General features: G+C 41.9%; 1 protein-coding gene and 1 long non-coding RNA gene across 3 annotated transcripts; one reads left to right on the top strand and one right to left on the bottom strand.

The window, feature by feature from the left end:
* Positions 1 to 2,305: 2,305 nt before the first annotated feature.
* On the bottom strand, positions 2,306 to 21,751 carry rbm17 (RNA binding motif protein 17). 2 transcript variants are annotated; one of them, XM_079494912.1, is made up of 14 exons: positions 21,629 to 21,751; positions 20,163 to 20,301; positions 19,598 to 19,714; positions 18,415 to 18,584; positions 17,798 to 17,910; positions 17,627 to 17,674; positions 16,205 to 16,346; positions 14,394 to 14,545; positions 14,043 to 14,117; positions 13,223 to 13,273; positions 12,278 to 12,351; positions 11,591 to 11,689; positions 10,933 to 11,005; positions 2,306 to 2,693 (listed from the first exon to the last, which is right to left on the bottom strand). In XM_079494912.1, the coding sequence occupies exons 2-14, from the start codon at positions 20,283 to 20,285 to the stop codon at positions 2,590 to 2,592; spliced, it is 1,341 nt and encodes a 446-aa protein (XP_079351038.1). In that variant the 5' UTR covers positions 20,286 to 20,301; positions 21,629 to 21,751; the 3' UTR covers positions 2,306 to 2,589. The 2 variants fall into 2 exon arrangements, with proteins under 2 accessions (XP_079351038.1, XP_079351039.1); XM_079494913.1 differs by lacking the exon at positions 14,043 to 14,117.
* Positions 21,752 to 22,198: 447 nt separating this feature from the next.
* On the top strand, positions 22,199 to 26,427 carry LOC306916853. The gene is made up of 6 exons (XR_013789032.1): positions 22,199 to 22,292; positions 23,594 to 23,794; positions 24,000 to 24,035; positions 25,536 to 25,571; positions 26,044 to 26,103; positions 26,230 to 26,427. It is a non-coding gene; the product is annotated as an uncharacterized lncRNA (long non-coding RNA).
* The last annotated feature ends 724 nt before the right edge of the window (positions 26,428 to 27,151 follow it).

Below are 27,151 nucleotides of genomic sequence, written 5' to 3'. Positions count from 1 at the left end.
GCTCAGGTCACTGGAACATGACATAGTAGTAGGCTGCTATCCAAGACAGTTCATCTGTTGCAACAGATGTGTGTCAGATAGAAATACAAACACCCAGGACAAACTGACCCAGCTTGTCCGCTTTAAGTTGTAAAGGCACAGCCCCCGATACCTCTTGGCCTCAGCTCACACTGCACGCTGGAATTTAGGTTAGGAGAAGTCCATTGCCGTTATCCCTACTGCAGCTCTACCCAGGGGGGTCCTTAATATGTGTGTGTGTGTGTGTGTGTGTGTTGCGCGCACGCGCAACATTGTTTTCTCACCCATAGCAAACAAACAAACATACAGTAACATACAGGATATCTGCACATTTCTAAAGTGATAAATTTAGGACTTTAAGTCAAATATTACCTAAGAAAGAGGCAAAAATTGTGGAAAAAGTCAATCTACAATTTTTTAGCTTGTAGGTCGGCTGTTTTCACAATATTTACCTGTGGAAGCGAGTCAAACTAAAGCCTCAACTCCTACATTTGCAAGTGCTTATTAGGGCAGAGCCTGACACCTCTTGGCCTTCGCTCACATCGCACACTGGTATATTTAGGTTAGAAGTGTGTTGCTGTGAGCCCTACTGGACCAATCCCACGGCTCAGTTCCTGTGCACGGGCCGAGCATGCACTCTTACATGCCCACAGCATGCGCTCTGCCTCACCATCGTGTCTGGGTTCCTAAACATAAACCTACAGGTCCTGTTGTTGACAACATCAACCCCACTGGCAAAGACTGAAACCTCAGACCCCTATTTGGACCTCAGGCTCAGACCTCCTATTGCCGTCGGATCTCCCATCAATCTTGGACAGTTTCTCACCTTTTACTTAGATCCTCAGACCCCCACACCCGATAGGTCCAAAAATCTTAACCTCGAAGGGAAATTGTGTTGACAAATGTGATGACATACATGTTTACTGGGGATATTAAGGGGCGCTGAATGAAATATGGAGATCAGTGCAGACCCGTTAGAAACTTAGGGCATGTTCGGAAATACCACACCGGAGCGCACTCGCCTATTAGTTCGCATTGCACAGTGCGCCATTTCCGAACACGCCCTAAGTGTCTGCTTGATGCCTAGGCAGAGGTGGTGAAGGAGTGTAGCGGCGCTATGGATCCCCAAAGGTAGGTAGAGCCTAGAGGGGGGTATGGGCAGTGGTTGTGGGTAAGGAGGTAAGAATGGGTCTGGTCTCCATTGCACTTCGGCTGCGGTACGGGTTGGAAAGCGTCTGTGGCCGAAAATCTGCTGTTGAATGGACGGTGGTCCACGTCAAGTTGCAAGTTTTAGGGAAGCATCAGATATATGAAAAGTGAAAACCTTAAAAAGGAAAATGCAATCAAGTTTTTACCTTTACTTCTAAATTCAGTTTAATATATTTCAGCATAGTGGTGGCCTTCCGTCTTTATACTGTCCAATTTGAGTCATTTTTGCTAGACATATGGCATTTAGATTCAGCACCCCGTAATACCCTTGGACAACATGTCATAAATGAACAGGATTTGCCATTAGCACTTTTAGCACATTTTCTGAAATTCTGCCTAGTCGATCCATCTGCCTGCATGACTAGTGTGAATGGAGCCGGGTTCTTAAGCTGCGCCCCATGCGCTGTCCCAATGCAACATATGTGAATTAAACCTGCTCCAGTGGGATGCCTCATGTAACATAACTGAATTAAACCTTCTCCAGTGGGATTAGTTATTAAATTTTCTTTTAGACCTCAAGCAACCCACCTTTTACATAATGTTGTATTATGTGCCTAGGGGCCTAGTGACAAAATCTCCTATACACAGGTTTTTCTTTAGTTCAAAGTTTGTTTAGTAAACGCATTGACAATAAAGGGAAACTTTATGTCATAATGTGTCGTTTACGTCATAATGTCTCTTTATTGTTAATGGCGTTTAATGTTTATGTTTTAACATCAACATTGCATCACCTAATCAACATGAGTTAGACTTTAATATATTAGCGCCCCTCACTTCACACGGGTGTGATTTTTATTCATGAAATTACTGTGGGGAAAAGTAATTTAATTTGTTTTTAATTCATGAAAAATGTTGCTGTATTTTTTTACGTTTTGAAATAATGGAAAAATTAAATGTAGGAAACAAAACAATAAAGGGACCCAGAAAATCCGACCCAGTGTTTGGGAACCAGTGGCCTAGTAGGTGCATCACTGTTCTGCCTGGGTTATGCTAAGGAAGGAGGAAGGAGCCCTTGGATCACTGTAGTCCAATGTGGAGTCTGCTGTTACAGTTTCCTAGAGCAACGATGACTCAGAAATGAGAGCAAAAGATGTATTTATTTATTTTTTACAGGAGAAAACTACAATTATATTTGCAGATCTACTGCTCATACATCAAGGAAGCTATGACGGTAAAATGTAGTTCATACCCATGGTTTCTGTTGACATAAGCACTGTTGTGTATGAACAGCAAAATAAAACAAATGTAGACTTCACCAGATGCCGTTCATATAATATAAAAAGGTTGGGGCTATTTACAAAAGGACACATAGTATCATCTGTGTGTGACGTCTGTTAAGTTAGTTGGACCTAACAGGAATCCTCACACCTGTTCACCGAGGTCCAGTGCCCGGAACTTGTCCAGATTGTAGAAGCAGGCCTTGACAATACGGCCGCCGAAATACCGCCCATTCAGATCCACCACAGCTAAGACACACAGAGAGAGAGAGAACTCAACATTAAAGCCGGATTTATACTTGCAGAGTTCCCACACATTTTTACCAATGAATTTCCAAAGCTTTCCCAGAATATTTAACCCAATTTCCAGACCTATATAACAATAATTCAGCGCAATAATGAGTCTCACTCCTATGTGCAATGTGTAGCAAAAATGAAGCATAGAATATATAATGGTATAATTCCATTCCAAATCTTTGCTACACCACCTATGATTCATAGAGCATAGATAGGATCACACAGGACTTTAAATCCTCATTAATTGCAAACTAGATTCAACATACTCAAGCCTGCACACATTCTAAATATGCCCCCGAAATATTGTACTGAGCAAATGGACTGTTACAACCTTCAATAATAATGATAATAGTCTTTATTGTCTCCACATCATATATTTTCTTTGTCATGGACACTTGTACAAAACATTAATAATTCTACTCGAGTTGGAAGCATTAAGACCCATTTTAACCCTCAATGGCAGGGGTGCCCACACATTTATGACGTGGGATCTACTTTCAAAATGACCAGCTCAACAAGATCTACCCACTGAAAAAATAAGTGTACCATTGCTGAAAATAGCTTAAATATATAATGTACCTGGGGGGGCTTTGGGATAGGGAGAAATTATGACAGGCAGTTTCTGCTGTCAAAATATGTCCCCCCCCGTATTTAACTTAAACGCCCAATGCATTCTCAATGGCAAAAGCACAAACTTTGCCATGCTACTAGTCTTACATACTTACACCTAGAAACCCCATTCAAACCTATTTAGGTTCATCTTACGGTGGACATTTTTTACGGAGGTTTGCCTGAAAAGAAACCTTTGAAATGTTTCATAGTTTTAGAAATAGTGCTTTCAAATTTGAGAAATTCACAATGGGGCTCAATGGCAGATATTGGCATGTCAAAAAAGCACTCTCACCTAGAAACTCCATTCACACTTTTTATAATTCAGCTTACTGTGGAGACACATGCTGGAACTTTTTACTTTGAAATGATTTGTAGTTTCGGAGTTATTTAACTTAAACGCCCAATGCATTCTCAATGGCCGCCCCTACCCTCTGGAACGCCTTCCCCAAACAGATCCGGGATGCCCCCTCACTCCCCACCTTCAAAACCGCACTAAAAACCCACCTGTTCAGACTATGTAATGTTTTACTGGTTAAATTTTATTTAATTCATAGTTTTAGAAATATATAGTGCAAGGACACTTCGACACCAACTCTGGGGGAGCCCGGGTTCGAACTGGCAACCTTGCAGTTACCATCCAGCCACTCTACCCCCTGAGCCACCGCCACCCTGTTTTGGTTTGACTATAGTTTATGACAGAATGGAGAGAGAAAGCTAAATTCATTGACAAAGTACATTTGGAATTTGTCACCCATTCTACACACCCTATAGGGTACACTTTCTCTTGAAATCCTACTCCCTTTTCTGTGGAAATTCTTGACATCCGTCTACCCAGTAAATTACAACATTGACGTTGTGTCAGCACTCAGCATACATCGCCGGGTCATTTAGTTCACCGTTTCTCAACTAGTGGTCGATCAAATAAAAATAAAAATATGATTAAAAATTTGTGCCAAATCTTTGCTACACCACCTATGATTCATAGAGCATAGATAGGATCGCGCAGCACGTTGTGAGCTTGTAGATCTGTTCTTTGTGTCACTTTCGGTACACAATTCAGTATTTAAGTCGGACGTCATTTTGTAGTGCTACGTTACGTCCGGGTCCAAGTGGCACCAGCTCCCGTCCGCATCTAAATAGAATATCTAAACGCGTGAATCTTTTTACAATGACAAAAAAATATATATGTGGAGACAATAAAGACTATTATCATTATTATTGAAGGTTGTAACAGTCCATTTGCTCAGTACAATATTTCGGGGGCATATTTAGAATGTGTGCAGGTTTGAGTATGTTGAATCTAGTTTGCAATTAATGAGGATTTAGTTAACACAATGAAATAAAATGGCGATAGTATTCCATGTGGGGCAGACGGCCTGTCACAGCCAGATTTGGGAGAGCAGCTTTGTTGTTGCAAGGAAAACTGTAAAATGAGACTTGTGGTTGTTTTCGTCTCAGATTTAGTCCGACGGAGCGTCACAGTATAACAAAAGCGACACAAAAGTAGGACCCGGAAGTATCTCTGGAGGGGGGCGCTCACGTCACGGCTAAAATACTGAATAGGTTGCAATCACGCAGGACGCAAAAAACTACTTAAATAAATAGCCAAAAACAATGCATAGCCAAATATTTTTTCAGGACTCTTTATAAATTCCAGAACCCTTGATAAATTCCAAACCTTTTCCAGGACTGGAAAATATGTTTTCTACTAAATTTCCAAAAATGTCATGACCGTGGGAACCCTGTACGTACTTACAGTACATGCTGGTGTCGCTGTGACACCAGCCGAAAATAGCCTACTGCCTCTACAAGCTCACATCACGTTGCTCTGCAAAATGTATGTGTGCGAGTGCGTAAGCATGCCAAAGCAGTGTCAGTGGCCAACCATTAATTTCAAAGATGGTCAATGATATACCAAACGTCAACATATTTCAACCTTTCCTGCGATCGTTTGTGTCTAAACTGGACTCCAGTGTGCCTTTGAAGTGGAGATGGATGTACTAAACTACAATTCTGTGTATATGTTCCCATGTATTTATCAACAGAGCATCCCTGGTCATAAGTTCTTGTGACTTACAAGCAGAAAAGTCCCAGATAACAGCTGTGTTTGTCACTGCAGTTTTAAATTATTTATGGTTAAAAAAAAGGCATACAGGCCAAGGTTCTTGTGGGCACCTCAACGTCAAAGTTTTTTTTTTTTTTTTCCAAAATGTAAAAACATTTAAAAAAGTATAAAGTATCCTTTGGAAAATGGTTGGAAACAATGTAAAGTATACATAATTTGAATGCACAGTACTTCATTATCAGACCTAAATGTACTTCTCGCTTATCCCCATGTCTGACTGGCTAGGCATGTAGCAATTTGTAGCATTTGTAGAAGTATTGGGCCTTGAATGTAATAAAAAAACTCATTTGGCACCTCATTTGTATAATAGATGTAGATATAAAATAAGAAATAAATGAAAATAAAAATTGTGGCCAGTGTTTTCAGGGGTGCACTGTTCCGGTTATACATACAAAGGCACCCTGTGTGCAAGTGAAATGTCAACTAACCACACACAGCCTCAATAAAACTTGCCAATGCGAGCAACATTTTGGCACAGGTCCTCGGCCACACTTGGTCATTAACCCTTAGAAGGTGAAAGACGCCAATTGGCGTCTTCATCAGAATTCCGTAAATGATCAATGACGCCAATTGGCGTCTTCGCCGTTTTTGATTAATCTAAACATATTAATATGCTCCGAAGCGCTGTTTAAATTCCTGAGCTTATATTCCAACTACATTACCCAGAAAACCCGTGTCACGTGACACACGTGTACGTGTTGCCATTGGAAGCTGGTCCCACCCCCTGTAAACAGTGGGGGCAGAGGGAGTCTTCATAGTTTTCATTGTTTTGCCTGTTTACCCGTCTCGCCCGAGCGATTTTCTAGCAGAAAAGGTTGAAAGCAGTACTATTTATTTGAGCGAGTTTTGTGGTAGTAGTATTGATCCATACGCGTCCCAGTCGCCTTCTCCAGGCGGAGTAGCCCTGGTCCAGTGCTTACAGCGAGACTCGCTGCTCCCTCCCTCCTTTTTTCATTGTCTCCCCATCGTCTTCCGATGAGCTATACCGGGAAACCATTGAAGAAGACGATCAACCCGGAATGTTTTGAGGTAATCTTATTGTAGAAAATGCCCTTCTATAGTGATCAGAAATCATAAGATGATCGCTACAAATAGATGCTTGGATAATTACTACTACTAGTCAGATCATGACGCCAGAATGACTCACCACGATGGCCCCCAGCCATTAGCCAGCACCAAAGCTGGCTAATGGTGTCGATCGGTTGGTCGGTGCAGTACAAATGTATCGTAGCAGGCATGCACGCATGGCAGTACAAGTATTTTATATTGTAGCGTGCCTTATAGGCGATCTGATCTTTAGAGTAATGTTCGCTCCTTTTATTTACTGTCTACAAAGACGGAGAACAAACATGCATCGTTTACTGAAGCAATGCTACAAGGATCGGAGGGGGGACGGGGAGTGAAGCTAACAGTAGCGTATTATATAAGATCTGTATGACGTTTCATTGACGTCTGAGCTTGCATGATAATCGCATTCATTGAATATTGTATACTATCATGATTGTACATTGTTTAGTGTGTCTCCGTGTGATGATGATGACGACGATGATGTCAGATAGCCTACGTCCCCCCCCCCCCCCCCCCAACTGGCTAATTGGCTATTGGCCGGGCTGACTACAGCTAAATGTTTATTTTTATATATTTAGAACTGGCATCAGATGAGGAGGAGGAGGAGGATGATGATGATGAAGACGAAGAGTCAAGACTGCGATGGAGTTCTCCGACACTGAACCGGATGCATTCATTCATTTCAGTTGTTGTTTTTTTTAAATTTAGCCTACACACACACACACCGTCAAGAACAACTGGAATGCAGTGGTTTGGGGACACTGGGGAGTTTGGGGACAACTGTTTTGTATGTAGGCCTATTTATTTTCTGTAATATTTATTATAATTGTATTATGTTAGTAGTCATAAAAAAATAAAAGACGCTTTTACAATGAGTTAGACCTGTCATGGCTATTTTGTTCACTATTCTGAGGTTTATGGTTTGACTAAGCGAGTTTCAACTGTGATTTACTCTGTAACGGTAGATGGTAAGAACCCAATTTTTTGTTATAATACAGTATACATTCAAGTCTATATTTTGATACATATCATGGGCACAAAGTCATATCAAAACAATGTCCTTGGATGTGTTTTTTATCAAAACTGTTTCTTCACAACAGGTTTTTGAGATACATGCATGAATAGACAAGGTACTGGTAAGACTATGTAAACATGGTATATATCAAAATGTGCGTTAGAATGTCTAATTTTACCCCAAAAAAGAATTGAGTTTATATGATGTTCCATTTCAGAGCTAGGGGGACTTTTAGCTGGATAGGTCAGATTGATCATGACTGACCATGCTATTTATAGATGGCAAAATATCTACAGTGGTACATGTGAGAAACTTTTTATTTTATTTTAATTGAACTAGACAACTCACCCTTTAAAATGAGATATTGCATGGCTATGTACGCCCAGCAGAAAAAAAGTTATTTAGAAAATAAAACTTCAACCGGGCATAACTTTTTTTGTTGTCCTAGAAACACTACCCAGTGTAAATGCAGGCTCTTTTAAATGGCTTCCAACACAAAAACTAAACATTTTATCAACTCAGTTAATTTTTTTCCTGGAAGCAGACAAGCCAAGCTTTCTCTGAAGGTCTTTCGTTGTCACACATTCACAACAGAGAATCTTCAATAAATCATTCAAAAACGCCATTCTGCCATAGAGAAGTCTAAAAACTATATAGAAATCCTTGAAACTCTCAAAGAGTTAACAATAAATAGCAACTGAACTGTATTGTATTTGAATTCCTTTTGGTTCTATAGATCAGGGGCTTTCAACTGATTCTGAACCAGGGACCACCACAATTTATAATTTTACAATTTAGGCATTTAGCAGACGCTCTTAATCCAGAGTGATTTACAGTAAGCAAGAACAAAAAACATACAATACATCAAAACATGCGACTGCGGTGGAAGATTGGGAGTGAATCTGCAGTTCTGATTGCATTGGGAAGTGCATTTCATAGTTTTGGAGCCAGAAGGGAGAAGAGTTTGGGACGTGTAGAGCGTTGTCCCGACGTTTTTAGCGAAGGTACTTCCAGCTTCCCTGCGTCGGCTGATCTGAGTGCTCAGGAGGGTTATAGCGTTTGATCAGACTTGCAAGATATGGCGGTGCCATACCTTTGGTTGCTTTGAATGCCAGCATCAGAGTTTTGTACTGTGTGCAGGCAGCGACCGGGAGCCAATGGAGGGAGCGGAGAAGGGGAGTGACATGTGAACATGACTAAGAATCAACCTGGGGACCACCGTTGTGTTGGGTGGGGGGATATGGGCGTGGTGTGGGGGAAACAGCTTGGAATTAAATATTGAGGGCTTCATTTAATCGGTTACTTTGAGGTGATTTAAATCAAGCCCTTAACAGCCATTATTTTATTATTATATTGGTTATATGGGCACATTTCCTAATAATGGTGACTCAACCAGTCAATCCGGTACACTTTCTCTTGAAATCCTACTACCTTTTCTGTGGAAATTCTTGACATCCGTCTACCCAGTAAATTACAACATTGACGTTGTGTCAGCATACATCGCTGGGTCATTTAGTGCACCGTTTTTCAACTAGTGGTCGATAAAATCGAATCTTCAATTTCCTACATTACTAAATGCATGGTCAGGGACCACATGCAATACCATCACGGACCACCAGTGGTCCACGGACCACCAGTTGAAAACCTCTGCTTAGATGTAAAAACTAAAAATCCAGTTTGTCCATCTCTTTGTGCAGCTCCGTCTGTCGTTACTGGCACAGAAATCTCCCAAAATGTAATTAAACCACATCCTTTAATGCAATTTGAAGATGATACAAAAAGAGACACTTCATCCTAACACAAGTCAAAGAATTTGATGGCCCATTTCATTAGTATGGGTGGATAGAGATTATTTCTGTCGCTAAAATAACAATATAATATTCTCTGGACAAAGCCTTCTACATGTGTCCTCCTTTTCAGGAGTTGTGTTATAGTTGCTTGCACTAGGGGATCAAAGTGTGCAGTGAGACCAGGCATGATGTAATACATTACATTACATTACATTACAGTCATTTAGCAGACGCTTTTATCCAAAGCGACTTACAATAAGTGTATTCAACATAGGTAGGGAACAAAAACTACTAATCACCAGAAGTCTTTAGTGCATTTTCTGCAAAAACAAGCAACCAAGAGTATACCTAGCGCTAAGGTAAAAGTGCAATATATCAGCTACCTATTTCCTTAAACAGATGAGACAAAATAGCTAAATCAAATGAGCATGAGCTAAAACAATTAAGTGTATCGACTAAACAAGATCCAATAAACAATACAACAATAGAAAACAAGCGTTCGTACAACTAGTTAACAACAAGTAGGTCAGGCAGAGAGGAAGGGTAGTGTTTCCTGAAGAGGTGGGTTTTCAACCTGCGGCGAAATATGGGCAGTGACTCTGCTGTCCTAACATCAGTGGGGAGTTCATTCCACCACTGTGGGGCCAGAACAGAAAAGAGTCGTGACCGTGTGGATCGGCCAGAAGGACCCTTGAGTGACGAGGCAATCAGTCGCCCCGAGGTGGCAGACCGAAGTGGTCGGGCAGGGGTGTAGGCATCGACCATAGCCCGGAGGTAGGAAGGAGCTGTTCCTTTCACTGCCCTATAGGCTAACACCAGGGTTTTGAACTGGATGCGGGCCGCTACGGGGAGCCAGTGTAGAGAACGGAGAAGGATGGTTGTGTGGGAGAACTTGGGGCGGTTGAACACCAGACGAGCCGCAGCTTTCTGAACAAGCTCCAGAGGTCTGATGGCAGATGCCGGAGCACCGGCAAGGAGGGAGTTGCAGTAGTCCAGGCGGGAGATGACGAGAGCCTGGATGAGCACCTGGGCTGCCTTCTCCGTGAGGAAGGGGCGAATCTATTTTCTGATTTGGGCCAACCCATTTAGAATGGGACCAACTTTAACCCACATTAACAGATCGCTTATACAATGGTACAAGTTGCATAATTCACCCCAAGTTAAGTGACTCCTGTCCTGACAGAGCGAGATGATTGCAATGTCTATAATATAGATAATAACTTGGTCCACGATCCTTGGGGTGTTTTTTTGTCACTGTATATATTTGTACATGCATGAGAATTTTTCTCCGCGATTTACGGATCCTATAACTACTAGGAGCAGTGAGCAGCCAGTGGTATGGTGCTCGAGAGCAGTTCGGGGTCAAGTGTCTTGCTCTCGGGGACCTTCGGCTTCCCAAGCGGACTCTCTAACCTTTCTGTTGTGGCCAGCCGCCAGAGGGCAAAATGGCTGTTGTCCAATCTAGTGCACCGTCTGCTTCAAATAACCTGACTGACATTGTCGACCAGATGGTGTCCTACCTGACACCAGGGTCTAAGTGTCTGGAGTAGGGGAGGGAAGGAGATTGAAGAAAATACTGACCTTTGATGGCCGACTCGACTCTCTCAAACTCCAGGAATATTCTCACAGCTTCCTCTTCCATCACCATAGCAATCTGCAGAGGGGATCATGCACGTTTGACTATTGGCTCAAGATGACCTCTCGTAGAAAATACAACAAAACAGGCTTTGTGAGGCCCTGTCCGTACGTATGGATATAGCAATTAACAAACGATTCACTTTAAGTTTCACTGAAGTAGTGCAACACCCATCATAGCACTTGGAGGGTATGACGTTAGAACTAGGACATCAGGGAACTCCATTATGGGCACAAAAGGCCACAGACAAGGCAGACACAGCGACATGTGCATTTTCAGTTTTGTACAACCAAGATTCTGTGAACATATATTCTAGGTTCAGCCCACTATGCGACCCTCACACACCTACGTTTGTACCACCAACTGATATATATATTAAAATAAAGGGTTAGGATTACATTTCGATAGAATTAGAAAATTAACTAAACCACAACCTGGAATATAAAAATTTTGTTGGTTCTCATGAGGGTTATATTATCATTAGCCTTGTTTTAATTGTGGTGAAAACTGTTAGTGAACTTTGAAAACATTTTGTTGTTTTACATAAATGTACAGGGACTGAAACTAGCACATGATTGTGTCAAAACGTATGGATCGTCTCACCTCAAAGATGACACATTTGGTCACTTTGCCATATTTTTCACATTCCTCCTTGGTCTCCCCTTCCAAGTCTTCGTCCACTTCACCTCGACCTACCATGTTCTAAAATACGACACACACACACACACACACACACACACACACACACACACACACACACACACACACACACACACACACACACACACACACACACACACACACACACACACACACACACACACACACACACACACACACACACACACACACACACACACACACACACACACACACACACACACACACACACACACACACACACACACACACACACACACACACACACACACACTTCAAGCAAGGAACCATGTTTGCATATAGAACTGACACTGGTTCCCCAATGTTTTTCTTTTGAGCCCCATTTTCTGTAGCTTACACAGGATAACATATGACACGTTGAATTTATCTCACATTAACATTCAGCACACACCGGCAAATTACAGTGGATGAAAACAGAATCTCTGCCGCAGCTGTTTGAGTTGATTTAGTTAATTTTATCTTGATGATATGAAGATATAATAAAGGATTTATTTAGAAATGGTCTGGAAAGTGAGACATTATGATATTGCGCAATTTCGTGCCAGGTCCCTCCAAGGGGGACCTGGAATCTAGGTTGGGAACCATTGGCATGAGCATGTCTAGACTTACCCGTAGCAACACAACCTTGGTGGGACACTTCAGGATCTCTGTCAGGGGGTTGGCCTCAGACTTCTTCGAGTCCGCTGATTGTACATACAAAAGTGACAGGAAGGTCAAGAGAGTTCACGCCAGACGGTCTACAGCAGAATAATAATAATAATAGAAGCTACTGGTTAGCTGGACGAGAGAAGTGGGCTGTAGTTGGGTTAGCAGTACACTTTACACTACAGCAATACGTAGCCTCAACTAAACCAATATTTATTGTAGTTTGACATGAGTCAACTGTTGACGATTGTGGTTTAAAATACTTTTTTGTCAGAAGACAGGAGGGGTATGGCTTTGGATACAATGAACAGAAGAAAGTAACCCACTGAGCATTTTTGTAGTCTAATAGACGTCTAAATGGCAAAAGAAATGTCAAAAAACGGGTAAAGATAGTCAGTTTCAATGTCTATATATAGACAGTCTACATTTAGACCTTGGTTAGCCTGGCTAATAAATGTAGACCGTCTATATATATAGACGTTGAAACAACGTTGTTTCAACGTCTAATCTAAGCCTAGACTGCTAAACAACTTTCATTTTTAGACTATTTTCACCCCAGTTTTTAGACGGTCATTTAGACGTCTCAAAGCCGAAAAATGCTCAGTGGGTAGTAACACGTTAACCATGGTATCCCAATTTTGGGCATATCATTATAGGCAAAGGCTTTCAAGAATGTTCTAAACAATTTAAACTATTTCACAATTGCAAACATTACAACAAAATAGCAGATATTCAAGTTCGTGGTTTGTAGATAGGCCATTTTCATTGTTTGTCATACAAAAAGCACAGGACTTAAGTGGTACCACCAACAAACTGCGATGATGTGGAACTGAATACTGATTGAGAAGATTACTGGGTGGGACAAACGGAGTGAGAGCAGATGTGATGTGTATGGAAGTGGAGGCTAACCTGAGGGACCGCCTCCTGGAGTCTCAGCAGCCCCTGGCTGACTCGATCCCGCTGTTTTAAAACACACACACACACACAAAAATCAACACAAAAAAATGCAGTCACACTGACTGATGGCCAGGATGTTTCTACTTGTCTACATAGACGCCTTATCAGACGACGTCACACTGATAAGAAACGGCATGCGCGCGCATAAAGGCAGCAGAAGAACACCACCTATCATAAGATGCAATGGAAAAGTTCTAACTGCACTCACGTGTAAAAAATGCCCCATCAAACTTTCAGATGCTGTTTTTCTCCCAGTGTGGAGGAAGAATGATTAGGATTTTTATTGTGAACTCTCGCCGTTGAAATATATAATCCTTGGTTTCTGTTGTGTTTGAACAATAATAGCAATTCAAAACAGTTGTCCTCAAAACCACACCTCCAGTCGCTGTCATAAGAACGGGAGGTGCGCTCATGATCACAGCAGCAGAGCCTGTTTGTGCACGGCTGCACGCGCACCTGCAGCCCATCAAGTATAATGTATGCTTCGTCCCGCGATGGTGTCGCGCACTCAGACCTCTACGCTCACAACAGTCGCATCTGCGATGCGATGTGAGCTTGTATATCAGCTGTTCTCTGTGCGCAATACTGTTGGGCTTTGAAGTGTATGTCTCCTAGGGTGCACCTCACTAGTCAACTCACAAGAGGAGGTTGAATGGACTGAAACCAGCGCTCCCCAAAACAACAGGTTTGGAGATCTGTTGGGAATTGATTACATGAAACAGTCACCCGTGCGCCCAGTCCCAATGTTTGTAAACAAATAATTGGTCTATACATTTAGTATGTAGAAGAGTAGAAACATCCTCCAGGCTACACATGGGGACAGCAGGAGACCAGGATACCTTGTGGCCTATGCCAAAAGTTGAAAGTTTGGAAAAAGAGTGAAAAATAAATGTCCTAATAGAAACAAATATTATCTCAAGTTTTCCTAGAGGTGCTATAAAGTAACAATGTAATTCAGGGGTGCCATGGATGAAAACATTTACAGGGGTGACCAGAGCCAAAATAATTTGAGAACCACTGCCTTACAGGTACATGACTTCTTTTGTGACGTGGTGCTATATAAAATAAAATCAACTTGACTTTCAGGGGTGTGAAATGGTAGGGGAAACACTGGGCTTGTTACGTTTCTCTGCGGCGTCTCCTATGATGATCTTGCCGCCTCTCTTGCTGGTCTTCTCCACCGACAGGGCGGTGCTCAGACCCTGTTCATGCTTGCCCAGGCCCTGGCCTTCTCTGAACCCGTACTTCTGCATGATCTTGTGGGCCACGGTCCCTCTGCAGGAAAATGGAGGGAGAGCAATGGTTTCAAAAACACCGCAAAATGATGCATGCGAGGACGTTTTGTGGTGCATCTGCTATGCTGGATGTCACTATGCGCAGTGTAACGGACCCTGGAGTGAAATGGAGGGAACGCTTTTATTTTGAAAGGCTATGTGGGCTAACAGGAAGCCCGCTCGCTCACCTGAGCCATACTGACAGATAAAAGACATCAGTCGCATGAAATGTTTGTTCCTCACCATGCGTCTCTCAAACAAGATGAATGAAAGCTAAGCCTAAACCTCGCCAACGGGATGAAATGGAACACCAAACGGATCAAGTGAGTGCAAAGAGATGAAATGACAAATGAAATGGAACTTTCAGATTTGTTGGTTTTAGTGACTTTCCTGGAATGATATGGTCGAGTGACATCATGATATTGGGACACCTGGGAACAAACAGTTAGCACCTAGCTGGAGAGGGAACAAGGTGAATGTCAATTTTATGGTTTGTCATATTGTTGTGGGATCTTATTGTTGTAGTTGGTGTTTTGCTTATGTGGTAATGTGGTTTTGATATGCACCTTTATTGGTCATTTTGGAAATGTATTGATTATATGATTGTGTCTGCCTTATATTGATATGTTTTGTGCTTTGTTTTTAGTTTTCACGTTGATTTAATAAAGAAACTTCATATCATCAGTCGGCCTTCAACCTCTTTGCCCAGCTGGGTACGCTACACGCAGCATGATGTAGAGTAGACAATCTTGCAACTGTGGCGCCTGTGGCTCAGGAGGTAGAGCAGGTCGTCCAATGATCAGTGGGTCGCCGGTTCGAATCCCGGCTCCTCCTGTCTACATGTCAAAGAGTCATTGGGGCTTGGGGGTGAAATCAGCCCTCAACTGCTTCTGACATACATACTAGGGGTTGACCCATGCATCCAGCAAGGCCAACCCAGTAGTCACTTTGAGTGGCACCGCACAAAGCCACGGGTGAACGTATACTGTATGTCAGAAAACATTACTACCCCAAACCCTAACCTCAGTCTTAACCACCCATGTATGTCGGACTCCGTCGCCTCAGTCTTAACCGGCCAAGGTCTAAAACGTTACTTTATTGGCAAAAACACAAAGTTGTTTGCGGTTGGCACAAAAATAGTGGCGTTAACAAGATTCGAACCCAGGAGGTGGGATTGAAAGTCTATTGACTAACGTGCCATGCTACGAGCTGGCTGCTGGAATGGTTTTCCATGCTCTAGTAGATTATAACGCTCAACTCATGTAAAAAGAAAAAACCCCACCTAGTAGACAGAAGCCGTTGAGGGCCGATTTCACCCTTCTGCGTCCTTGGGCAAGACACAGAACCCCATATTGCCTCCAATGAGTCGGTCGGTGTGAGTGTGCCACCATTGGTGTGTGAATGTGGGGAAGTGAGGATGCTGTTCGCCGTTTCACCTCCCAATGTATGAATGAACCATAAACCGTAAAGCACTTTGAGAAAGCACTTGAAAAGCGCTATAAAAATGATTATTAAGACAAATTTATATAATCAGGGCCGTGGTTTTAACATGAAAAGCTGGGAGTTTTATTTGAGATATGTAAATAGGTGCGATGGAAAAAACAAAGCACCTTCATATTGACATCAATGTTCTTGCGTTTGCTCATGTTTGCCCACTCACCCCATGTTAGCCAGGAAGGAGTTGGTGGGCCCAGGCGGGGAGCGAGGCCGTTCTGAATCCTCGTACATTGGTGGTGGAATGGCTGCCTTTGAGCCCCGAGGAGGGCGCCCTTCATCGTCATAGGAGTATGACGAGGAAGAGGCTGAATTCAAGGAGGATGAGAGAAAATCACACACACACACACACACACACACACACACACACACACACACACACACACACACACACACACACACACACACACACACACACACACACACACACACACACACACACACACACACACACACACACACACACACACACACACACACACACACACACACACACACACACACACACACACACACACACACACACACACACACACACACGGTTTTGACAATGCTGCTACCTGCTGGACAAACTGCAGAGCAAATATCACCAGGTCCATTATCATCATACTATAATTAACAATATTTATGGGGAGCCTCACAACGGGTAAGGACTAGTCAAACTAATTCACCAGGTCCATTATCAAAATAATTCACCAGGTCTATTACCAAACTAATTCACCAGGTCCATTATCAAACTAATTCACCAGGTCTATTACCAAACTAATTCACCAGGTCCATTGCCAAACTAACTCCCACCTCTGACATTTTAATGTGTATAGAAGGCCTGAGGCTGGAAGCGTGTTTTCTCTTCCATGATTTAAATATTCGTTTAGATTATCCAGCTGCCATGTGTAATTTCTACCACACTGATTCTTACGTATGTTTGTGGTACAGTACATATCAGACATGAAGACAAGTCTCATATGGATCATGTTGTTACGACAGCAAGTAATATAGTTTTAGAGCTCCCTTCTATTTACCATGTACTGTACAAAAAGAGGATTATATGGAAGGCCGATAGGCATATCAGCCTTTCTATTCCATGGGTGCTACAGGGCTATTGGTGTGTATTGATACTTGATAGTTAAAGCTTTGGGATCTCCAATCCCTGTAAATGTGTTGTGTGAGTGCTTGTTTGTCGGTCACTGTTCTTTCCCTATGGTGCTGAAATGCCTGCATTTGGCTACTTATTCCAACAAGTTGTGTGTTGGCTATGGAGCGCCAAAGTCTTGACGTCACTCGCTCAAGCCTCATCCCCTGGTTCATGGGAGTTTCTCTCAATGGAGAATAACATGGGGTCATCTTAAAATCTTAGTATCGTTTATGACAGTCAGTCCCCCATATTTGATTTGATATTTGACTTAGCGTCCTCTACCGATATTGACGTCAGACTTCAGTGCTCTATTTTGTTTTTGTGCATCGTCTTCCTGTTCCAATTCCTGTTGAATGTGTCAGAGCCACCCTTGTGTCTACGAATTATGTACAATGTATGTCTTGTGTCTATGTATTATGTACACATGTTAAAAAGACAATAAAATAAACTCACGACTCTCCACCAGCGATGAAGGAGGGGCAATGGCTGCGCCACCCATAGCTGTAACAAAAATAGACATTTTCAGCCTACTATTATTTCTAGGCTTAAGTACATTTCCAGACAATGCTATACTATAAACAGGCACAAGGCGTCACAAAAAAGGAAAGCAGCGATCCCACTCACTTCTTTTCCTCCTCTCCTTCTCATAGTCATCTTCTTCATCCGACTCTCCCTCGGCTGCCGGGAAGCGAGAGAATCCACTTGGTGCTCCGCTCTCATGGCGGTCCTTCCTCTTCCTGTAACATACACGCACGTCGCACGCACAGTCAAAACACTTAGCAGTCGCACTTCGTCTGCTGAGCATCTGCTGGGTGGGACAATAATCGCCATTATCGTTTATCGTGATAAAAGAAACATTCACAATAATGGTATTGTGGCCAATTTGCAGGTTTACAATTATTGTGAAATTGTCCCGTCATACACTAGGATGAATTAACTTTTGTTGAGCTGCTAATTCAGTACCACTTAGCTCTCTATACTTGATAACGGACCCGAAAAGAGCACATTTGGTACGCTTATTTCACATTTCATTTACACAAATTGATTTGCCAGAAATAGCAGATCTACAAACTTGTAGATCTGCTATTTTTGGCTAACGTTCCCCCCCAGAATAGGGATGATGGAGGCTCAAGTGATAAAGAAAGTGGCATCTTAACAGTTTTAATGCCGTGATTAAACAATCGTGTCCACTCTGTCCAGTGGATACCCCATCTGACTTAAAACGTATTAAAAACGCATACTTTTCTCTCTCTTCTATCTCCTTCTGTCGCTCCTGCTCCCTCTGCTTCTGTCGCTCCTCTCTGTGCCTCTTCACCACTTTCTCGTAGTCGTTGGGGAACATGGGGTCGTACTCGTCTGCCAGGGGGATCAGCGCGTCCCCAGACGAGAACCCACCACCAGTCACCACGTCCTGATAAAACACACGCGCACAGGGAGAAACATCAATGTGCACGTCCAGTGTGTTAGAACAGTGGTTCCCCTTTCTACTTGTATCTGTATCTTGCTGAATGTTGTTGACCCTGTATCCGTTTTCAAATAAGTGTACTTTAGTTTAAATATGTGAAAGCATTTCCTTCCCCCTTTCTCCTTAAGAGCTGCCCACATTTTGTTTTATTTCTCATTTAGTTTTGAAAAATGTTACTTTGGTCACTATAGAGAGTATGCACATGCATGATTTTCGTCTTATTTTTTTACACTTTTCAAATGGGGGGCCCGCGGGCTAATAAATGTAAATTTGGGAGTCCTTGACATAAAACAGTTTGGGAACCACTGTGTTAGAAAACGATCTGAGTGAGCCATGAGGGAACCAAAACAAGCGCTCCTCCCTAGTGTTGGTTTTGACAGCAAATTTAGTTTAGCCTTTTGAATAAAATGTAATTTAGTTTTAGTCACATTTTTTTAGTCATCTGACTGTAATGTTTTCGTGTTAGTCTAGTTTCAGTTGACCACAATCATTTTAGTCGACTAAATCTACAGTTAATTTAGTCGACTAAAATGTATTTTGGCAGGCCGTAATGGCGTCGTAATGCTTGATTTAAACTTAGCTGCATGCCGAAAATAGCAGATCTACAAGCTCACAACACGATGCGTTGGCACTAGTCACTCCCTAACATCCCTAAAACGTCTAGTTTGATATACAGCTTTGTCCTCACACATCTCAATATTTGCCATTGACAATGAAAGGAGAAATTAGGTTAATATGACGTAAATTTGACGTAAATTTGTGGCAACACAAACATTAAATGCCATTGACAATGAAGGGGAGATTTATGCCAAATGTAGACGAGCAAATCGGCTAACCAATCACATAAATTCAGTTGTTAATGAGATGATGTATGATGATGTGTAATGATAAGAGCGCCCCTCACTTCATACGCGTGTGAATTTTAATTTGTTGACATATTTACAGTCATAGTTTGTCACCTTGAGTCCTGCGGCAATGTGCGGGGGCGTGTCTGAGATCTGCCTATCATCAGCAGAACCACCTCTCTTCAGATCAATGACAGGAGCCAGGACATGGGTCTGCTTCATCCGCTGAGTCTGCACACAAATCACATGCACGCATCTATGAATTATACGCAAGGGCATTATTCCAATGTCACGCATCCATCCACCGTAAAAATCATTTTGAACTCTGTGGCTTCGTACACACATAGAACAACTGTGCTGTGCTCTGCCTGTGTTTCATGGCCGCCCCAATGCTTTTCCAATGGAAGTCACGTGGTTTGACCAAACACTTGTGTTTGATTGCCCCCCCTCCCCCCATCACACACAACTGTTTGGTCAAACCACGTGACTTCCATTGGAAAAGCATTGAGGCGGCCATGAAACACGGACAGCACAGAGCATGTTCGTCTGATATGTCTGTACGAAGCCTGAGAGTGCAAAAAAATTTAACCAACGAGTCATCATGACACCAACAGGTTCATTTGATTACACTCTCTTGTCTCAGCTTTAAATTGAATAATTCTTCAAATCCAGAACTCACCTTAGCCTGAGTCAGAGCTGCTTTTTTGACTTTCAGCTGGGACTGGAGAAGTTTGAAGTTTTTGGACCAGCCCTCCACCTTGGTGTCACTGGCAGCCATCGGCTGGTCGTCATACAGAGACATTTTTGTCCAAGCTTTGCTGCAGAGACACAAACAACCGTCATCATTTTAATTTAATATAGGAGCAGGGGTTCTCAAACTCTTTTTGGCCCAATTAGGTACCCCTAAGAGGGGAGACATTTTTCCAAGTACCCCCTTACATCATCGACAAGCATATTACACATTTAGATGCCATTGGAACTATTTGTATTAAAAACCATTTCAATCAAATTCATTCAGACGAATCAGACCCATTTCATACTAGTCATAAACACAAACTAGCAGGGCTATTCACTAAATTGAGTCAAAATTAGTTGACTGTGCTTATGGTAAGCTCACACATGTGACATGTCATATGATCACACAGGTCTACCATAATTCACTACTAAGCAAAAAGAAGATGACAGTCATGACACACTTTGAGAAGCCTATATAAATGGTTGAGTATCCTCAACTAAAAACACTTACAGTACAGTAAATTAGGTTGACAGGGAGGTGAGTTTATCTCCACGCTACTTTTAGCATTTAGCATTGCACTTATTTATATCCGTTCGTAAGAAGCAACTGACTAAAAAGTGGGGTCCGGGGACCCCCAGCTAGGGGTCCTTGAGGGAGTTCCAGGGGGTCAACAGCTAAATGATAGTTTGGAACCAAATGGACCCTTTATGGGTTGATGAATTGAACAAGGTGGACCCCTCTTGTAACCAAGTGTAATGCTTAATTGGGTTGTCCACTCACAGTTAACAGTCTTTGTATTGAGTTTGTGCTTGAAATGTACTGTAATTCTGCAAACTGTTAATAAATAGTTCAATCAATCAATGGGTCTGTAACTCTGAGTGATACAAATGAACCATTTAGGGTCCATTTGGTTCCATTTTGTACACTCAGAGTTAAATTAACATAGATTTTTACAATAAAAAAGAAATAATAAATAAATTGGGGGTCCCAGAGATAGAAATGGCATTAAATGGGGTATAGTAGAATAATGCAGATCAAACTGGGGGTCCTTGAAATGAAAATGGTTGAGAATCACTGCTAGAGCCGTAAACATCTTCTCTTATGGGGGTCCCTGGCATGTATTTTCAAATGGGGGTCCGCGGGCTAATTAGTGTCAATTTGGGGGTCCTTGGTGTGAAAAAGTTTGGGAACCACTGGTATAAGCAGTAACCGAATAAAGGTAAAGGTTTTAAAAGCAAGACAGGTTAATGTCCAGGGACAGTGCTGCTGAAGGCTAGCTAGCTAGCTAGGAGGCTAGCTAATGTTATTCAGCAAGATAGACAACGAGGAAAGATAACAATGAACTTCATAAAGAAATAGGATCATTTCGAGATATATTAGACGCCAAAATTGGGTAAGTTTCAACTCACTAGTTTGGGAAATATCCTGGAATACACGAACTAAATTAATGAACCTCCAAAATGCTGCAAAGAAAGAAGCATCCAGCACATTTCACTCTCACACCGACAGTCAACAATGTGTGCAAATGTTTTGTATTGTATCGCCACCTGGCGGTTGGATGACCATTTAGGCCAGCAGTGGTTCCCAAAGTGGGGTGCGGGGACCCCCAGGGGTCCTTGAGGGAGTTCCAGAGGGTCCCCAGCTAAATGATAGTTAGGAATCAAATGGACCCTTATGGGTCTGTAACTCTGAGAACGGGTCCATTTGGTTCCATTTGTAACCTCTCAGAGTTAAATTAACATTGATTTTACAATATACATTGGGGGTCCCAGTCCCAGAGATAGAAAATAAATGCCATTAAATGGGGGTGTGTTTAAATGTGTCTATTCAATTAATATATTAATTTAATTGAAAACGGAAATCTAACAGGCTGTTTTACTCCTCCCATTACTGGTAGGCTAAATGTTCACTCCGCCAGGCCTCCCCAATTCAAATGCTCACCGGTAAATTATCTACTGGACAGAGTTAGAGTTACAGAGTTTACAGTAGGCTATCTGATGGAAATATGCGTGCGCTCGATGTGTTGGTGCATATTTGCAATTTTTCAACTCGGAGCTGCAGTGGCATCGACAGGTTAGTGAATTGCTTCCGCTCAAATACTCTTTTAAATGAACAGCCTATACAGTATCTCTATCATCAAATTGGAGAATTGTTGTTGTACACTCAAGGGAGAGATGCCCACACTGGGCACCTGCAGGGCACCTTATGCATGGGGGAAGATTGAAGACTGGGCACCTTATGGGGAAAGTCTGGGCACTCTTTGGGGGAAGAAGACTGGGCTATGCTCATTGCTGTGATTAAAAAAAAATTAACAAAAAAGCAATGTCGTTTAGGCTATAGTTATATACCCAAATAAAAATAAAAGGGACAGCCTCTTTGTATCAAGTTGAAGCCCCAAAAGGAAATAGCCTACAATCATATTAAAAAGGGATCTACATGCTTAAATCACAGAATAGATCTATTTATTTTATACACGTATTTTAAGATTTATTTTCTTAAAATAGTGTATAAATAGATCTATTCTATTAAAGGCTACTCATCATATAGTGCATATAAAGTGTTTGTTCAGATGAGTCTATGCTCTCCTTTTTTAAACAGAAAATGCATTTTCAGGTCGGGAATCTCGGGATACTAGTTCTATCTAATCAGTAGGCCTATAGAGTACTCTGTCAGGATTAAACAAGTGAAATGGGAAGTGATGACACAAATAAATGAGTAGACAAAATAGGAACTGGAAAACTATTAAAAACTATATAGGCCTAATCTGATGGGTAGGCCGATCTCCTGATTCATCATGTTCAGTAGCCTAATCCCATGAAGACACGTTGTAGGCTATACAGACAACAAAGAGGATAAATCAACTGGGATCAAACAAACGACCAACGCTTTGCTGTTGAGATACGGGAGTTGGGTTGCGCATCTGGTGCAAAACACTTTCTGTGGACATGAACACTAAATTCCTGTTTTGGTGCATCCCAGGTGTCACATTTCCCTAGTGCCCACTCTTTGATGGTTCCCAGATTCCCCTAGTGCCCATTCTTCTGAGGCCTGGTGTCCACTCTGTTTCCCCTAGTGCCCACTCTTACTTACATGGTGCCCAGATGTTCCTAGTGCCCAGAATGTTTTGGTACCCACTCTTCCTGTTACCGTACATTCTGCACAACTTTGCAAAAAAAGTGAAAAGAATTTGCACTAGTTTTGTATAATAATATTCATTTGCAGATTTGTGTATGCCGAAAAGTCATTTTGTAATCTAATTACTTACTTACTTACTTTCTTAAGCTTAATTATGATTTATTTTCTTTACAAATAAGGCATGACTTGTTTTTTGTAATAATCTGTTGTATCCTGGCATATCCATGCTTTGTTTACAGAGAACTGCGTGTGTCCATGCTCAGAGATACCACATGTGGAACTAACTGAACTTCCAAATGCAACAAATTGTTGTCCACGTGTCGGCAAGTACCAGTACAAGTGCATTGAGGGTTACAGGAGGAAGGCAGGCAGCTCCCTAACCATCAAGTGTGACACTGACAATAATCAGTGGGGAAAACCTGAACCCGAAATCTGTATACGTAAGTCCACAATATTTGTGTGTTTACACTATAAATTATTATAGGTATATACTGTATGATGAACTAACCATTTTAGGCACATATTCATGTCAGTCTTTATGTCAGGCTTTCCTCTTTAATATTCAGTCCTATATTCATTGACCATGACTATGATGCACTTATTATAAATGAAGAATATAACATTCTCATAATTATTTAATTTCAGCTGACCCCAAACTACCGGCACTTGTAACATCACAGAGTACGTATGAGTGTGTGTGTGTGTGTGTGTGTGTGTGTGTGTGTGTGGGGGGGGGGGGGGGGTGGGGGGGGTTCCCCGGTTTCCACCGGACTCCACTGCGCCTTCTACCGATATTGCCCAGAGAATTGCCTCATAGAGAATATTTTTCCTCCAGTGAAAAAAAATCCCTTTCTGGCCAAAAAGTACCCTTTATACGTGTGGTGGGGGGCTCAGAGTGCTTCCACTAAGGAAAGTAGGGTTTCTAATGACACAACCCACCTTTGTTTTGGTGAGTAGCAAAAACGTTCTTTTTATTTACGCTAAAGACGAGAGGCTGGTCTGCATTCATGCGAGCCCCGGAAGTCGAGAGTAACAGCTCTAAATGAAACGCATTATTAGAGCTATGGACCAGAGCTAGGCAGCCACTGTAATCACAGGTGAGGTTGACTCCCTGTCTATTAAGATCTAATAATGATCATTCTTTATGTGTCTGAAAAGGTAAAAATACAAACGGACATCGTTGCACTACTTTATTCTGATCTCTTACCCTTACACCAGTTTAGTTTTAGTCATAGTCTCTTGAATAGTCTCCATTTAGTTTTAGTCACATTTTAGTCACCTGGAATGTTTTAGTGTTAGTCTAGTTTTAGTCGACTAAATATCATAAGGTTTTAGTCGACTAAATCTGCAGTTGATTTAGTCAAACAAAATGTATTTTGGCGGGCCTTGGTGGCGTCGTAACGACCGTTTTTTTCACTTGCTGAAAATAGACAATCTACAAGCCCACAACGCGTCGCGCTGCGACGCGTTGTGAGCTTGTAGATCGTCTATTTTCAGCATGCAACCAAGTGTAAAATGACTTATACGGGATCTCTTGTCCACTAGTCCCTTCCTAACATTTTAGTCTAGTTTTTATTTGTAGACGAAATCGTCACTATATTTAGTCTTAGTTTTAGTCATCATAGCTTAGTTTTCATGTAGTTTCCATTTAGTTTTCGTCAGTGAAAAAAGGTAGTCGACGAACATTTTTCGTCTTAGTTTTAGTCGACGAAAACAACACTGCTACACCAGGGGTGGACAACTTTGATGATGGAGGGCCACTATATTTCCACACTCACTCCAGACTCTCCAACTATTTTTGCTATATTTGAATTGAAATTTTGATTTTGGATTGGATAACATAAAATTGTATTTAATTTGAAATGCCTTTCAAATGCCTTTAATTATAGTTATGTTAACTTTATGAACTAAATGCAAATACATTGGACATAAAAAAGACAATAACATTTTAATATACTAGTCAGTTAAGCTACTAATATCAGACTGAAGCAATTAAAGCAGGTCATGTTTGCATGTTTGGAATTGTAACAGCTGAAATAATAATATATCAGTATTCCAATATTAACCTGCGGGGCCACATTAAGTGAAGGTGAGGGCCGCATGTGGCCCTCAGTTGCCCATGCATGCCTTACACATTATGCTGATCTTCACTGCTTTTTGTTCTGTTTTTCTGCGCCTCAGCTCCACAAAGCACAGCAGCAGCCACCGTAATCACAGGTGAGGTTGACTGATTACCTCACTGTCTATTACACCAAGTTCAACTTCACCACTTTACGTTGGATGTACTGTATACAATTAAAATAAATGTAATCACACATCTCGGAATCCACGGCGGGAACGACGTGGCTGCAATGCAGATCTCAGACTGTTCATATTATGGTCAGCCTGTGACATTAGTCATCTATGACATTAGTAGTCGTCTACTCTATGACATGTAGACATGACACATGAGTGCAAATGTAGGCTGGGTTTGACTTCCATTATCAAGTATAGTCGATAGTCAGATGACCTTCATTATCACAGCCTTTAACAGTCTGTGTTGTGTGTGTGTGTGTGTGTGTGTGTGTGTACGTGTGTGTGTGTGTGCGTGCGACGTGCGTGCGTGCGTGCGTGCGTGCGTGCGTGCGTGCGTGCGTGCGTGCGTGCGTGCGTGCGTGCGTGTCTGTGTCATGCGTTCTACGAATGCCAGGTGTGAGTGTTGGTGTAGGAATACTGGTATTATTTGCCTGGGGATTCACTTCCATAATAGGTACGTTTGCACAGGTTGGTTAATCATATAGTGAACAATTACAACTTGACCTGTAAAACGTCCTACAATGTATGTATGGTTAACATATTGTAATAGTATTGCTGTATGTGCCCATTTCTTCCTAAGGAGGCTACTGAAGAATGACCCACAGATGATCGGAAGAACAGAAGCCAATGTGTCACAATCAAAATGCTCCATCTCGCCCCAGCTACTAGCATGCATGCACGCACACACGGTACATGGATGCATGCATGCGCACGCGCACGCGCACAGGCACACACGCACGCACGCACGCACACACACAATATTTGGCCCTCGATAACGATAATATCACCATATAGCATCTGCGATACTCAATATATTGCAAGAAAGTTTAATCAACGGTATATCACAATATTTGTAACTGAAAAGGAAAAAAATACCTACGTATCTGCAATACAATTCTGCAATAATAAAAGAAAACGGTTTGTGTTATCACTGCTTGCTGTCCTGTGTCCCAAATTATATCTCAGAATATATTGGCACATTTTCTGTGATACATGTATGAACAACAGGAAATAGTCTTTAAAAGGAAGTGGTTATAACCTGCTGATTGCTGAACATGCAATTATTAGAATGTTCTGGAAAGTAGGCCTACACATGCTGATGTGGGTGACCCACAGCAGGTTTCGATTGCTGGTGTCAGTATTAGTGGTCTTAATACACCCATCAGTTATTTTCCACAGCTAGAGCCACATGCACACACGCACACACACGCACACACGCACGCACGCACGCACGCACACACGCACGCACGCACGTGCTGTCAAATGCATGCAAAATAAATTGTATTGCGATTAATCACATGATTTCCCTAGTTAATCGCTATTACTCACAAATGAATAATTTTATATCTGTTCCAAATGCACCTTAATGGGACATTTTGTTTTGTTTAATACGGTAGACAAATACGTTTATGCAAATGTATGTGTATCATTGGAAATCAATAAACAAGCCAAAACAACAACAAAAATTGGCAGACACCCTCAATAGGTACTGCATTAGCATA

The sequence above is a fragment of the Electrona antarctica genome, assembly GCF_951216825.1.
Source record: "Electrona antarctica genome assembly, chromosome: 23".
Lineage (NCBI taxonomy): Eukaryota > Metazoa > Chordata > Actinopteri > Myctophiformes > Myctophidae > Electrona > Electrona antarctica.
This window is presented reverse-complemented; position numbering and strand designations above follow the sequence as displayed.

Excerpts from the sequence above, each read along its gene's own strand:
- rbm17 (XM_079494912.1), bottom strand. The coding sequence starts at position 20,285 with ATGTCTCTGTATGACGACCAGCCGATGGCTGCCAGTGACACCAAGGTG. Across the intron at positions 17,675-17,797 it reads GAAGGAGAGGAGGAAAAGAA|CTATGGGTGGCGCAGCCATT; the intron begins GTGAGTGGGATC and ends TTTTTGTTACAG. Across the intron at positions 12,352-13,222 it reads TCCAGGAGGCGGTCCCTCAG|CGGACTCGAAGAAGTCTGAG; the intron begins GTTAGCCTCCAC and ends ATGTACAATCAG.